The sequence below is a fragment of the Danio rerio genome, chromosome 9 (genome assembly GCF_049306965.1).
Source record: "Danio rerio strain Tuebingen ecotype United States chromosome 9, GRCz12tu, whole genome shotgun sequence".
Taxonomy (NCBI): domain Eukaryota; kingdom Metazoa; phylum Chordata; class Actinopteri; order Cypriniformes; family Danionidae; genus Danio; species Danio rerio.
This window is the reverse complement of record NC_133184.1, coordinates 3,238,903-3,256,035: the sequence shown is the minus strand read 5'-3', so window position 1 is coordinate 3,256,035 and position 17,133 is coordinate 3,238,903. Positions and strand designations below refer to the sequence as shown.

Sequence of the window (17,133 nt, the reverse complement as noted above, 5' to 3'; positions counted from 1 at the left end):
TGTCGTACCTGAGAATATACAGTTGAAATCAGAATTATTCGCCCCTCTTTGAATTTTTTTCTTTTATAAATGTTTCCCAAATTCTGTTTAAACAGAGCAAGGAAATGTTCCACAGTATGTCTGATAATATTTTTTCTTCTGGAAAAAGTCTTTTTCCAGAAGTTTAAAAGGCCCCCTCTTTATTAAAAACTTCTAGAACTTCTCTTCGAAGAGATTTAGAATAAATCTATTTATATTATTTTATTTTTCTTCTTTTTCTTATTTCTATTTGATACTCCTTGGATGTTATCAAGCACTTTATATCAAATGAGAAAATATTGACTAAAAATACGACAATGCATTTCCTCACTGTTAACTTTGATATATCTGGAGGGTTTTGTGAGAGGATATGACCATTTTGTGTTTTAATATTATTTCTTTTTATTTATTGTTATTTTTAATTAAATTTATTTATTTATTATTTTTATTTTTACAGTTGAAGTCAGAATTATTAGCTCCCTATATATATATATATATATTCCAAATGATGTTTAACAGAGCAAGGAATTTTTCACAGTATGTCTGATAATATTTTTTCTTCTAGAGAAAGTCTTATTTGTTTTATTTCGGCTACAATAAAAGTAGTTTTATTTTTCATTTTTAAAATCCATTTAAAGATCAATATTATTAGCCCCTTTAAGCTATATATTTTTTCGATAGTCTACACAAACCATCATTATACAATAACTTGCCTAATTACCCTAACCTAACCTAATTAACCTAGCTCAGCCTTTAGAATTAAATTTAATTTAACATGAAACAATGAAGTTGTCCCCCCAAAAAAATCAAGAATTGTTTTGATTCAGCTCATTTTAAACGTATAATAGCAAAGATATTGTTATTTAATCTACTTAAATTTATAAGATGGAAAAAAAATACTATGTAAGTCAATGGGTGCCAGCAACTAGCATTCTTCAAAATATCTTCTTTGGTGTTCAGCAAAAGAAAGAAACTCATGTGGATTTTGAACATGTGAAGGCTGAGCAAATGATTTTCATTTTTGGGTGAACCAGCCCTTTTGAACCAACGGTGTCCTGCATATTTTAGTTCCAACCCCGATTCAACACACCTGAACTAGATAATCAAACTCTTTCAAAGTATACTAGAAACTTCCAGTGAGGTGTATTGAGGGAAGTTGGAGTTAAACTATGCAGGACACTGGCCCTCGAGGACCGAGTTTGGACACCCCTACTTTAATCAATGTCTCTCAGTTATCGATTTAGCTTTGGTCACTTTTCAAAAGCGTGTTTGTGGACAAGCTCCCAGCCTTCACAGCGGCTTTCAAGAACATTGCATAACGTCAGACTATTTTTATCAAATGCTAATTGTGCAGATGTAGGCTGGTAGGTGTGCGAGCGAGGGATTCAGAGGGTCAGGTCTGCGGGCTCTGACCTCTGTCAGGACATAATTAGGGCTAGATGCCCCGCAGGGCCGCTGCTAACTGACTGCAGTGTGAGTCTATTGAGTTTGACAGCAGTCTGTATACCTGCAGCCCTCAGGAAACCACCGCACACACAAGCACGGCCAGAACTACATCGCTTAGAAAATAAAACCAAGAGTCAATTCCTCATCACTGACTACACTTAGATGGACATCAGAAGCTATGTGCTTTAATCTGAGTAAGGATTCATGTTTCATGTTCCCGTTTTACATGCTTTTTTATTATTTGACAATGACAACATAATCAATACAAAATTAAAGTACAAACTACAACCCTAAGTCAGAAAAGGTGGGGACATTATGGAAAATCCAAAGAAAAAGAGAAAGTGGGGATTTCCCTTGCTGAAAAATCCAGCTTAAACCAGCCTAGGATGGTTGGCTGGTTTTAGCTGGTCGACCAGTCTGGTTTTAGAGGGGTTTTGGCCACTTCCAGGCTGGTTTCCAGCCATTCTCAGCCTGGTTTTAGCTGGACAGGCTGGGAAATGACCAGCTAAAACCAGCTTGACCAGCCTAGACAGGCTGGGAGCCCAGCCAAAACCAGCTATGTCTAGCTTAAACCAGGATGGTCAAATTGGTTTTAAATGGTTTTAGCTGGTCACTTTTCAGCCTAACCAGCTAAGACCAGGCTGGAAATGGCTGGAAACCAGCCTGGAAGTGGCCAAAACCACTCTAAAAACAGGCTGGTCGACCAGCTAAAACCAGCCTAGGCTGGTTTAAGCTAGATTTTTCAGCAGGGATAACATAAAAGCAAAAAAAAAAAAAACTCATTAAAATTATTAATAAAATGTAAATAAGTAATAAAATACTTAATACTCTCCCAGAGTTGCCGTGGATTTCCTCCGGGTGCTCCGGACTCCCCCACAGTCCAAAGACATGCGCTATAGGCGAATTGGGTAGGCTAAATTAGTGTATGTGTGTGATTGAATGTGTATGGATGTTCCCAATGATGGATTGCAGCTGGAAGGGCATCCACTGCTGGATAAGTTAGCGGTTCATTCCACTGTAGCGACCCCAGATTAATAAAGAGACCGAAAAGAAAATGAATAAATGAATACATAATACTAAATGGTAACATTGGCACAGTTTTAGTCGCACTATATGCCATGTATAGCTATCCACCACAGTTAAGCTAACAAGCTAATTCAAATTAGCATTGATAGACGTGTACTCGCACTACTATATGCTATAGCCATCCAGCACAGTTAAGCTAACAGGCTAATTCAAATTAGTATTGACAGACGTGTACTCGCACTACTATATGCTTTGTATAGCCATCCAGCAAAGTAAAGCTAACAAGCTAATTCAAATTAGCATTGATAGACGTGTACTCGCACTACTATATGCTTTGTATAGCCATCCAGCACAGTTAGGCTAACAGGCTAATTCAAATTAGCATTGATAGACGTGTACTCGCACTACTATATGCTATGTATAGCCATCCAGCACAGTTAAGCTAACAGGCTAATTCAAATTAGCATTGATAGACGTGTACTCGCACTACTATATGCTATGTATAGCCATCCAGCACAGTTAAGCTAACAGGCTAATACAAATTAGCATTGATAAACGTGTACTCGCACTACTATATGCTTTGTATAGTCATCCAGCACAGTTAAGCTAACAGGCTAATTCAAATTAGCATTGATAGACGTGTACTCGCACTACTATATGCTATGTATAGCCATCCAGCACAGTTAGGCTAACAGGATAATTAGTGCTACTGATAGATCACCAGAGTACTTAAAACAAGCAATGAATTAATCAAATGAGCTTTTTTTAGAGTAACGGATATCCCGCTTTACCTCGCAGACCCTGATGGACAGTCTTATAGGCTTTTTAAGGAAACGGTTCGGATGTTTACAGATAGACCTCGACCCCGGGTGTCACATCCACCCCCCCTTTGCCCTGATTAGGGTCCCGGAGCAGTGATAGATGCTACCGAGTCAGAGGCCGCGGCACCCCAGGCGGGACTCTGAGGGGAAGACGTGAAGAGAAAAAGGGGCGTTTCTGGAGGTCAAGACCCGCCAGACTCCATCTCACACCAAACTCTGATCTCGGATGACTCTTGTGTTTCAGCTCTGAATGGACGCTTGTTTTGCCTGCTCTGTCACTCCAACTCAGTGACATCATTCCTTAAAGAGGGCTTTGTTTTAGGGTTTATGTAGCTGATTTAGAAACACTTACTGGGGTGAATAATCCTGATGTGACAAAAAAAATAGGGGCCAAACTGTCTGGCATTGCATCCCTCCCAAAACAACCCCATACTGTGAATTTGAGGATTTAAAGGACCATAAATATTGTCGTTTTTTAACACTCAGGAGCTAAATTACACACAAAGTCTCTCCTGGTTCCTGAATTTTATCATTCACAGATTTATTTACAGTTATGAATTGCGTTAAATGTGTTTTATCTCTGCTTTGTTGATTTCTGATGTTGAAAATTCAAGCAGTTTAACAGTAACTTTTATGGACATTTAGTACAATTTATTGAATAAGAGATAATACAGAGAGAATTAGGTTTATAAAATAAGAGAATAAGTACTGGAAGTTTATTGTCAGGTTTTGTGTCGTAATTTACTCAACAAATCCAAACAATAAATCAGTTCAAACTGTAAAAGACTTCAATAAAACTCACTTTTCAGACTTTTTCACATTAAAAGTTGTTCAAGATCCTATAATGCAATTCTAAAGCATAAAAATAAACCACAATATATATATATATATATATATATATATATATATATATATATATATATATATATATATATATATATATATAAATAACACCCATACACACAGACACAAACTGTACACTACGGCCAATTAAGTTAATCCAATTCCCCTACAGTGCATGCGTTTGGACTGTGGGGGAAACCGGAGCACCCAGAGGAAACCCACACTAACACGGGGAGAACATCCACACAGAAATGCCAACTAGCCCAGTCTGGATTCAACCAGCAACCTTCTAGCTGTGAGCCCACAGTGCTAACCACTGAGCCACCATGTAGCCCTGTCCTGAGATTGTGTTGGATATTAAAGTCAATCCAGTGTCCGTCTTTAGTCTCACAGGGAAACTCGACATGCTTTGGAAATCCCTTTAATTGTGGATGATTTCCCAGATGTTTTCAGTTCCGCTGAATTCTTCATGAACACATTAATATCCGAAACCGAAGTCTGCGAATCCTAATGCAAACCAGGCCAGAACCAGACTGCTCCACCTCGACTGTTAGAAACCATCATGTTGCTGATCCGGGAACAGCTTTGAGAGGATTTATTGCAGGAGGCCGGTGGAAGAAGTCTGCGGTTAGACGCGAGATGATGCCAAACCACGGCAGTGTAAGTCAACCAGAGAGGGGAAGACCACTGGCCACAAACACATACATAATCACGCTGAAAAACATACGGGCAGAATAACACAGAGGCCCACAAACACACACACACACACATACACACACACACACACACACACACACACTGGCTGTAGACTCGCATACAAACAGTGATCTGATCCAGAGGCAGAGATCTCATCTTTGAGATTACAGTTCACTCAAAAATGATGGTTTCCTCACCATTTACTCAAGTGGTTCTAAACTTTGATGAATTTCTTTATTCTGTTGAACACAAAACAAGATATTCTCAAGAATGTGGGGGAAAAACATCCATAATAAGGGCGATGTAAAAAAATAAAATAAAAAATTGTGGTTTATGTATTTTTTTGTTTTAGAATTGCATTATGGCAGGGGTGTCCAAATAGGCCTATATATATATATTTATATTTATATATATATTATATATATATGATATATATGAGCAATATCACACTCGTAGCAGTGCGATATGGCTGTATATCGGCACTGGTGGGGGCACTAAGGCGCACGCCTCCCACCAGTGCCGATATACAGCCATATCGCACTGCTACTCGTGTGATATTGCTCATATATATCTTTATCCCAATATTTGATTATTTCGAATTTTATTGATAAAAACAATCAGTTTCACAATCAAATGAAATTTAGAAAAAAATGTATTTAAAATATCTAGTGTTATATATTTTACAATGTAATTTATGGTCACGTTTTACGTTATTGTACAGTTCACGCTATTAACAAACCATTAACTATGACTTTTAGCTTAATGAACAACTAATAAGCTGCTTATTAATAGTTAGTAAGGTAGTAGTTGGGTTTACGTTTGGGGATTGGCTAGGACGAGGGATGTAAAATAAGATCATAAGCGGTAATAAACAGTTAATACTATAGTAATATGCAGGTAATAAGCCAGCAGTAAATAGTATGAATAGTTACTTAAACTAAAGTCAAAGTGTTACCTAATTATATGTTATGTGGGCAAAGCTACATTTTCATTAGCCATAATGAAGTAACGTTAAATTAAATGTGAGGTAATCGGCGGGTCACCATGGGAACGAAAACAAAGCACAATTGTTAGATAATGCCAGACAGATATTCCATTCTACACCATCTCTATAGGGTCAATATCAAAACATGAATGCTGAAATGGTGATGCCCTCTGGTGCAAGAAAAAAAGGACTTTCGGGATGGCAGCTCACGTTTTTGAAATTGCTCTCAGTGTTATGTAGATGCGGTTTTGAATCTTGCATGGCAGAACGGGCCGGACTGCAGCTCCTTTGCATCGTAATACTTTTTGTTGTAAAGGTGTTTCGGTGACCCCTGCTGATGTCATCAAAACCTGCATGCGGGTGGCGGTGCGATCGGGCTGGACGGCAGACAGCGGTGTGATAGACTGCTGCTGGAAAATGGAGGCCGAGAAGCCTCAGAGCCACACAAACACACTCGCCACGTCTCACCACGGTAAAATTAGAGGTTTCACAGTTGAGGAAAAAGCCTTCCAGGACTCCTCTAATTGCGCTCTGGAAGGTGTGCGAGATTGCATTTGAAAGACTCTTGTTTCTCCACCCAGAGCGTGTTTTCAGATCATCTCCACAGTCTGCTGGAACTCCAGTAACCTTCTGCAGAGATTGGGTAACATTCACTTTGGAGGACACTGTCTGTAATATTGCATTCGGTTGTCCAGCTGGATCTGAAGCGGCCTGAGGCTTGCCTGGTTAGCTGGCCCAGTTAGTTTCTGCTGGTAGATGTTGTTTTCCTTTTGACACGCATGCAGAAATCTGATGTATGGCCATATGAACATAGAGTGGTGTGAAGAAGTGTTTACCCCCTTAAGGATTTCTTATTTTTTTGACATGTTTGTCACCCAGGTGAAAAAATAAATATATAATTAAATGCAATTAAAATACACTTAAATACCCGCACATACATTTACATTGTTATTTTTTGTGTTAAATAAAAGTTTGATGGTTTTACACTATAAATATACTAATTAAAAGTATGTTTATACTTCAGTAGGACTTTAGTACACTTGACAAAAGTATACTAAATACCAGAACTACAATAAAGTACACTACAGAAAAAAACATCCAAAAGAGTTCAAGTGTGCTTTAAATGCTTTAAACATTAGTTGATTTTAGTACAATGTTTACATACTAATTCTAAGTTTAAAATAAGTTAATATATAAAAAATCTATTAGTAATTTATTGTAGTAGAAGTACATTTTCCCAAAAGTTGTACTTAAGTACACTTAATATGAATGCATTATTATCACTAACACTTACATTGATTTTGAGTTTGGTAATTTTAAGTTAACATTAAATTGTCTTTTATAAAATCTATTAGTAATGTAGTGTAGTAGATGTACATTTTCACTGTGGTTCGCTGGAGTCCCAAAGCTTTAGAAATGGCTTTGTAAACTTCTTCAGACTGGCAGATCTCTATTATTTTTTCATTTGTTTTTGAACTTCTCAGCATAACATCTAGCTTTTGAGGGTCTTTTGTTCTACTTCACTCTGTTAGCTTATAGGATCAGGTTATATTTATAACATTTCTTGATTGGGAACAGGTGTGGACTAGTCATCTGGAGCACCTGGAGATTTCCCCAACCCAGGCTCATTCTGGAAACGTAGTCCAGCGGATGTTTCTGGAGGCCGCGAAATACGTCCCGGGAGGTATGTATTTGTGCGGTTTTTGTTTTTGCGAATCCGCGAAGGCTGCTGTGCGCACTTTTTCACATGTCAAATGCCTCTCGCGAGCGTCGTTCTCCCGTAAACCCACAAGAGGCCGGTGTCGAACGATCGTCCGTCAGACTGGCTGAATGATTGGGCGACCGGCCAATCAGCCGACCCACCCTCCTCCTCATTCCCTAAACTCAAGCAGTTTTACCGATTGACCTGCCCCCCGCCTACTTCCCTAAAACCCAACCAACAGTTTACAAAAAGAAAAAAAAAGGCGTCCAGAAAAAGAAAAGCCCTTGTCTGATTTTGACCACGTTTTTGGATTTGACCACATTCTCTCCCTGTTGTTCACTAGTTCACTTTATTTTTTGGATTCTGTTTTTGTCTTACCTGATTTCTGGAACCGCTCCTCCCTGGACTCGAGCCTGGTCATCGTTGTCAGCTCCTCTCTGTGCCATCAAGTCCGCGACGTACACGACGAGCAAACCAGACAAACTGGTTGAGGCGGGGAAGCCCTCCACATGGAGGTAAGTGGTCAGCCCGCAAACGTGGAAGGGAACGGTGTCACACCGCCCCGTAGTGTTCACTCAAAGAATGAAATGCAGCCATACGTACCTCCGGCCACGTAATTCTCAGTCTCCAGAAACGTCCACGGGACTACGTTTCCAGAATGAGACTGGGTTGGATTTCCCGGTTGCCTGATGGTCAATCTGGCCTACCACCGTGAATCTAGCCTGAGCCCAGCCCCCATGGTTTACTTACCAATCGCTCCACCACATCACCCCTACCCCCACTCTTCCCTTATTGACCGCCTTTCTCCCCCTGCTCTTCATTCACCAATCACTCAGGTGGCCTGATGTTCAATAACTGTCCCAGGCCAAAATAGTCCCAGTTCGGCACAGGGTGTGGGAGTGAATGGCTAAAAACTGCATAATGCGCTCATTTGTGTTATTTCTTAATATATAGATTTGTTGATGATCTGAAACATGCGGCGCAGTGGCTCAGTGGTTAGCACTGTTGCTTCACAGCAAGAAGGTCACTGGTTCAAGTCCCGACTAGGCCAGTTGGCATTTGTGTGTGGAGTTTGCATGTCCTCCATTGGATAAAAATTGTGTATGACACACACAGTGTATATTGTGTTATAATGAGAGAGTATAGGGGTGTTTCCCAGTTCTGGGTTGTGGCTGGTAGGGCATTCGCATATGTCGGAATAGTTAGCGGTTCATTCGCTGTGGTGACTCCTGATAGATTAGACACTAAGTCAAAGGAAAATGAGTGAATGAATGATCTGAAATGTAAACAAACATGGAAAAAAGGAAATTAGTGAGGGGGAAAACACTTTTTTACACCATTATATCTGTTATCGACAAATGTTTTAATTTAAAGGGAGAACAAAAAAACAGACATATTTAAAAGATCAGTTTAAATGGCTTTGAATTTATTGGACATTCATTTAAACATGAGGAACACTGTTAGGAGCAACATCCAGAAATCCTCACAAACCTACCTCCTCATCGCAAATACTACAGGAAAGACTGATGACTTCAAACTGATGGAGGTAAATCAGAGCAGATTCACCAAAGGGTTGGCTTAGAAAAATACAAAGACATTCACAGAGGCCCTGCATAAGTTACCATTTTAGTTTCAAAGTGGTGCGAAACACAAAAACGGAAGACATTGATCTCCAAATAAGATACTTTAAAGGGATAGTTCACCCAAAAATCTAAATGCTGTCATAATTGGTAGCAACTGACTTCCATTGTATGTTTTTGTTCCTACTATGAACATCAATGGCTGCAGTTTGGTTCAACAAGAGGTACGTTAATGTCTAAAAACCACTTGAGGGTGAGTTAATGTTGAGTGAATTTCATTTTTAGGTGAAGTATCCATTTTAAACAGTTGGAAAATCAATCCAGTATATCGATATGTATCATAAATACGTGATTGTGCCTCTGCTGAGGTGGATTATTAACAAAACAAAAGCGCAAGAGCCACATAAGAACAAACAGTTGAAAGTCACAAATTACTCCAGCATTTGGTCCACAGCTAGACAGCAGAAATCTCCACCAAACCCGCTCGGCAAGATCTAAAAGAGGTAGATCTTTAGTATTCTCAAAAGAGTAGAAATGTGTGGGTGAATCTGACAAAAAAGGATCATTTTAAACATGTTTCGATCGCAAAATCAAAGGAAAGCATCTACATTTGATAGAAAAGCCTATAATTTGACCGTTTCTACGTGAGGTCTACCATTTAAAGGGATAGTTCACACAAAACTGAAAATTCTGTTATCATTTACTCACTTATTACTTGTCCCAAACCTGTCAGAGTGTCCTATTCTGTTAAACACAAAAGTAATTTCGAAAAAACATTGGAAACTTGTAACGAGTGGTTGTGTTTCCGACTATGCAAGTCAATGGTTACCAGTTTCGAACATTCTTCAAAATATCTTCTTTTGTTTTCAACAGAATAAAGAACTCATTAAGGTTTGGAACCACTTGAAGATATGTAAATGGAGTAAATTTAGTCAAAAATTGACTTCCATTGTATGTTTTTGTTCCTACTATGGACGGCATTGGCTGCTTTTTGGTTCAACAAGAGACTTGTAAATGTCTAAAAACCACTTGAGGGTGAGTAAATGTTGAGTAAACTTCATTTTTAGGTGAACGAGGATGAATAAATGGAGTAAATTTGAGTTTTTGTGTGAACTAACCCTTTAAGTATGTTAATATGTACTGTATTACAACAACAAAAAGCTGTAATACAAAATCCTTAATACTCAAATCTGTGCACATTTAGGATTGTAAACTGTTTTCTTTATCAATTTTGTGGATGAACTATGAGTGAGACGCAGGTTTAATGAGTGTGTATGGTTCATATTTGGCTGTGCATATTAAGCTGAGAGATCATTGTGCTCAGCGTTACCTGGATAGAAACTGAAACATTCATTGTGTGTTTTTGTTTTGTTTTTTTTTTGCATGCAAATGTTAAGGCTTCTGGTCTGCGAGGCCTTCTGCTCTGGTGTGCTTTGAATCGCACCTACGCTCAATGCTTCGTATTTGTGTTCCAAACAGAAGGCAGAATCAAAGGTTTGCACATACAAATCATTTCATTTCCAAAAAGAGAGAGATGATTACAGCTTTCTGATCAAGCGGCGAGGCGTTGTGCGGCCAGCTCCTCCGCATCATCACGGTTCTCATTGATCTCCACCAGCGTCCGCACAAAGCGGGTCCATTCGTCGTTTCGTGGGACTGCGATTTGCTGCAGAGGAAAAATTCAAATGTACTCACTAAACATGCTTAGACACTTTTTTTTGCGTGAAATGTGTGTAATAGCGTTTCAAAGAGTTTGAGTGAAAACATCCATGCATTTCTTATAAAACATTTCCCAACCCTGTTCCTGAAGGCACACCAACAGTACACAATTTCAACCTCTTCCTGATCAAACACACCTGAATCAACTCATCAGAGCATTAGAAGAGACTCCAAGAGCTGAAGTTAATGAGGGAGACATCCAAAATATGGACTGTTGGTGTGTCTCCAGGAACATGGTTGGGAAACACTAGTTGAGGCCTGCACAATTAATCATTTTTTTAACAGAAAGAAACTCATATTTGGCTTGTAAGTGCAGCTACAGAAAAAAAAAACACACACACAAATGCAGTCTCTGATTTTTCCTGAGTACAAATGTATCGTCTAGGCCAGTGTTTCCCAATCCTGTTCCTGAAGGCACACCAACAGTACACATTTTCAACCTCTCCCTGATCAAACACACCTGAATCAACTCAACAGAATATTAGAAGAAACTCCAAAACCTGAAGTTAATGGGTCAGATAAGGGAGACGTCCAAAATATGAACTTGTTGGTGTGTCTTTGGGAACATGGTTGGGAAACACTGGTCTAGGCCTGCATGATTAATCACTTTTAAACCAAAAGAAACTCATATTTGGCACTTAAGAGCTACTTCAGATAAAACACACACAAATGCAGTCTTTGAATCTTCCTGACTTCAAATGTATAGTCTAGGCCAGTGTATCCCAACCATGTTCCCGAAGGCACACCAACAGTACACATTTTCAACCTCTTCCCAATCAAACACACCTGAATCAACTCATCAGAACATAAGAAGAGACTCTAAAACCTGCAGTTAATGTCAGGTCAGATGAGAAAGACATCCAAAATATGGACTGTTGGTGTGTCTCCAGGAATATGGTTGGGAAACACTGGTCTAGGCCTGCACGATTAATCACTTTTAAACCGAAAGAAACTCATATTTGGCCTGTTAGTGCAGCTACAGAAAAAAACACACACACAAATGCAGTCTTTGATTGTTCCTGAGTACAAATGTATCGTCTAGGCCAGTGTTCCCCAACCCTGTTCCTGAAGGCACACCAACAGTACACATTTTCAACCTCTCCCTGATCAAACACGCCTGAATCAACTCAACAGAATATTAGAAGAAACTCCAAAACCTGAAGTTAATGGGTCAAATAAGTGAGACATCCAAAATATGGACTGGTGGTGTGTCCAGGAACAGGGTTGGGAAACACTGGTCTAGGACTGCACGATTAATCGCTTTTAAACCGAAAGAAACTCATGTTTGGTCTGTAAGTGCTGCTTCAGATAAAAGACTACAATTTATTGTAATGTATGAAAAAAATCACAAATGTATACCAAACATACGTGATAATAATGTACTGTACATGTCTTATAAACACAGACAATGAAGCCTACATATAAATAAGTAGACGTTAAGTAATTGAAAATACAATATAATTAAAGGTCCAATTATATAAATAGATACAAGCCAAAATCAAAATAATAGAAACTGTCCAGGATTAAAGGTGCTTGAGATGACGTTAAACACGTCATAACAGTCTTGTGAAAAGTGTCCATTGATTTATGTAAATCCCTGCAATCACACATGAGAAAGTCCTTATATGGAGCAGGTTTGGGCGTGTATTATGCAAATTACTTGGGCTCTCATTATAAACACTCTAACTTTTACTAACAGAAGAACGAGACTTTAAAGTACACATGGAATCAAAACTACTCATATTGATTTTGTTATCTCACATTGCCAGCTTTGTGGGGAATAACTCATCTGTGCATGTGATTTAGTAAAAACAATAGTTTCCTTAGTAAATTTTACTTGAATTGCAAAATGCACTTCCTGTTTGTTTACAGTTAAATTCTCAGATTAGGTCTGTCTGAAGTATTGGGCGTGGCTAACATCCAAAACCATGCCCCTCTAGCTGTCAGTTCTGACAACAAACAGATATGGTGAGCAGGAGGAGTCTGTTGAAACAACTCTCCCCGAACTTTTTTCCCCCTCTTTCTGAATGAAACGCCTACTTTACTACATCCAATCAGCTTGCAGAACAAAAACAAGCCACGCCCACTGTTTTCTTATTAAATATTCCATTTCTCTAGAAACTAAATTCAGTTCATGCAGACTTTAAGTGCCCAACCTAAAATAAATACAAAAAGCAAACACAATTATGAGTAATGAGACACATTGTGCATTTTATAAAGAGGTGTACATCTGTGCTATTCTGATATTGTCAGAGTGAACTGACCCCTCGCTAACAATCCTCCATCTCCTTCTGCTTTCATCCTGTCGCTGGCCCCTGAAGGGCCGAGCTGTTAGGGCCAGCCTCTGACAGGGATGTAATTGTAGTGTGTGTCGTCTCTAGAGGCTTTTTACACTGACAGAATAGGAGAAAGGGATATGGAAGGTGTTGCTGTGTGATGTGCGTCTGAAGTATACTGGACTTTCTCACCTCGCCGACGTCGTAAATGTGGATCTGTCCCTCAGAGTCACCCACTGCGATCTCTCGGCCCGACTGAGACCAGCGCAGTCTGTTCAGAGCTGGACTGCCATCTACAGCCACGCTGGCGGTGGGCACCTGCACTCACACACAAAGGTTTTTTGGAAATTACACAAAATAACAAGCCTGCCAATGACCTATGGATTATGGAAATATATATATACACACACACATACATACACAGATACATACACACACACACACACATATATATATATATATATATATATATATATATATATATATATTTATATATATTCACATTAGTTTGAAACAAACAATTCCTCCCAGTACTCTCTCTTGTTTGAAAAGTTACATGTTTAAAATATTGCTTAAGCCATATTAAATGTTTTTCTTTCAAGCTATTTTTGACCATTTGTTATCAGAAGTGGCTTATATGAAAGGTTAAGGCCTCTAGACTACGCTTATTTGACCAAAATAAAATATGATCATGCCTTGATTTTTAATTATTTAATTAGGACAGTAAGGTCTGACCTTGCTTAGACTAAAGTCTCATCACTGAACAGAAATAATGTCCAGCACAGAATATAAAGTCCTGCTGCAGTGGAGACAGAATGAATATTGTGTCTGACTCCATCATGAGCTCAGAAGGACTGCATTCATACATCTCTGACATGACTCAAATCACTGATTAATAAAGTCATCTGGAATGACAAAAAAGTCTCCTTGCAGGACTCCCAGAGTTCATCAAGAGTCTTTGGATTCATCTTCAATGCCTCCTCCTTCATCTTACCCCAGACATGCTCAATAATGTTCATGTCTGGTGACTGGGCTGGCCAATCCTGGAGCACCTTGACCTTCTTTGCTTTCAGGAGCTTTGATGTAGAGGCTGAAGTATGAGAAGGAGCGCTATCCTGCTGGTGAATTTGCCCTCTCCTCTGGTTTGTCATGTAATGGGCAGCACAAATGTCTTGATACCTCAAGACTGTTGATGTTGTAGACCTCACGCACGCCCCCATACTGAATGTAACCCCAAACCATGATTTTTCCTTCACCAAACTTGACTGATTTCTGCGAGAATCTTGGGTCCATTCGGGTTCCAGTAGGTCTTCTCCAGTATTTGTGATGATTGGGATGCAGATCAACAGATGATGCATGGAGAAAAATCTACCTTCTGCCACTTTCCCAAATGATCAACTAGAAGTCAAGTTACTATTTGTTGCTTTTACAACTGGGATCGACGACAAGCATTTTGTCAGGTAGTGTAGATATTATTGGACTATTGTGAAATGAGCAAAAAGTTAGACAGTGAACAATTGTAAAAAAAAATAAATAAATAAAAAATAAAATAAAAATTATGTTAATGCAGTTTGAGAGAACTGATGTTTATTTAACATTATGATTATTATTAATAATTATAATTGTAAATTGGAAATAGGAATCGGCCAAGAGAATTGCAATCAGTGCACCTCTAGTTAGACTGCTATTGCAATATTGAACATTTCAGAGCAACTTCTGGATTTCTGATTAATTTCTATCAATCAGTTCAAACTGTTTTATTGATGCATTTAAAAACTTTTAATTAATTTATTAAAAGCGTTTATTATTTTTTGTAACCGCTGGTTAATAAAAATAAAAGTTATTCATTGTTAGTTCACGCTAACAAGCACAATTTTGTATTTTAATAATGTATATGCTAAACTATAGCCCCTTTCACACAGTGATACCGGTAAATATCTGGAAAATTTCCGGAATTACTTTTTCCGGTAGATTCAAAAAAGCGCTGTTCACACAGGCGAGGAAGTTTAAAAATTTTTCCAGAAAAGAGCATTCACACATCCATTCCAAATTACCGGTAAATTCTGACATCATTCACCACAAATGAGCCTTAAACGGCTGCGCTTGTATTTGTAAACATTTGACTACATTACAAACTCTATGGATGATCAATATTGTGAACAACTTCGATGAAAACATATGGAGGATCACTTTCGCATGTCGAGATGTGCATGATATGTGTGTGTGCTGGCACTTACAGGCTGTTTCACAGGCACACGCAAAGCTTGAAGGTAAACAGCGGCTTATCATAAGCATCTTATCGATGATTATTTACACAGTTGGCATTAAGAAGAACATATAATCGTTACCTGACAAACTTCTAGCAGCTAAACGCGTCTGGGAAAATATTCAAAGGCTTTTATTCTCATAAACCGCGCGGACGAGAATGCGTCTGACTGTTGTGATTGGCTAAAGCAGACGTCTCACGTCAGCACGTTCTAGACGTGCACGCGCTCTTTCCGGCAATCTTCCTTCTGCATTCACACAGCGCAGCATTCCGGCAAATTACCGGTAATGTTACAACTTCTCTTTCCGGAAAATAGCCAGAACGAATTTACCGGTATTTTCAAAAAGGGCCTGTTCACACATACAGACCTTTCCGGAAAATTACCGGAATTTTAAGGTCTGTATGTGTGAAAGGGGCTTATAATTAATAAATGCTGTTTAAACATTGTTCATTCTTGGTAAATACATCAACTAAGGAACCTTATCGACTATTAAGTATGTACTTTTGATATCTTTACTTTTAGTTAATTTACTTTAATGTACAATTGATGCTATTAACAACCCTTTAGCCAAGGCTTTTAGCTCAATAAACTACTAATTAGCTACTTATAAATAGTTTAATAGTAGTATTGTTTAAATTTGGATATTGGCTAGGACAAGACATGTACATTAAGATCATACTTTATAAGTGCTAATGAATGGTTCAAATCTTAATAATAGTCAGGTAATAAGCCAGTAATATATGGTGAGAATTGTTACGTAAATTTAATTGTTACCTTTACGTTAAATTTAGAACTCCAACTATATTTCCCGATGTATTTTACAGTACGCAGTAGACAAAACTGTGATTATGAGCTCTAATGTTTAATTGTTTTACCTCTGTGTCATTGTTGAGGTTCCACAGGTCGACGCGTCCCAGTCCGTCCACACATGCGAAGAGAGCCGGATGCACCGGAGACCACATCACATCATACACATAATCTGAGTTATCCTCGAACGAGTACAGCGGCTTATTATTCTACAGCACAGAGAGACAGAGAGGGACAGAGTGAGCTGAAGGATCATTGAAGGACAGCAGAAACGGATGTGCAGGACTGTTGAGTTACCTTGTTGCTCCAGAGTTTCACCGTCCAATCAAATGAGGCGGTGAGGAAGAGATGGGAGAAATCCACTGGTCCAGCCGCTGTGTGACAGTGAATGCCTGTGATTGGACCATGATGACCCTCAAACATCTCACTGATCCCTGCACGACTGCTCACACACACACACACACACACACACACACAAACAAACATACATACATACATACACACAAACAAAAACACACACACACACAGAAACATAAACACATAAATACCAACACGCAAAAACATGCACACATGTATGGCATGCAAACACACGTAAACATACACACACGTACAGAAACAAACACACACATAGACATAAAAACACACACAAAACCGCAAACACACACACCCACACAAACACACACACACACACACAGAGAATCAAACACAGAAACACACACACACACACATAAGACACAAACACACACAAAAAGAAACACAAACACACATACAAACACGCACACAGATATGCATGCAATACACACAGAAACATGCACAGATGCAACCAAACATACACAAACACAGAAACAAACACACACACACACACACACACACACACAATTGTAAACACACACATAAAATCAAACAAAAAAGACACAAGCAGAAACACACAGAAAAACATACACAAA

At 38.8% G+C, this 17,133-nt stretch overlaps 1 protein-coding gene across 3 annotated transcripts in view; it reads right to left on the bottom strand.

The window, feature by feature from the left end:
• Nucleotides 1-8,942: 8,942 nt before the first annotated feature.
• The window catches only part of dync1i2a (dynein, cytoplasmic 1, intermediate chain 2a), a 61,038-nt gene continuing 52,847 nt past the window's right edge, over nucleotides 8,943-17,133 (bottom strand). For 2 of the 3 annotated variants that reach the window (XM_017357723.4, XM_021478769.3), the window contains 4 exons: nucleotides 16,484-16,628; nucleotides 16,255-16,395; nucleotides 13,305-13,430; nucleotides 8,943-10,783 (listed from right to left, as the gene is read on the bottom strand). In XM_017357723.4, the coding sequence (XP_017213212.2) occupies nucleotides 10,670-10,783; nucleotides 13,305-13,430; nucleotides 16,255-16,395; nucleotides 16,484-16,628 (526 nt within the window). In that variant the 3' untranslated portion in view covers nucleotides 8,943-10,669. 3 annotated transcript variants of the gene reach the window in all.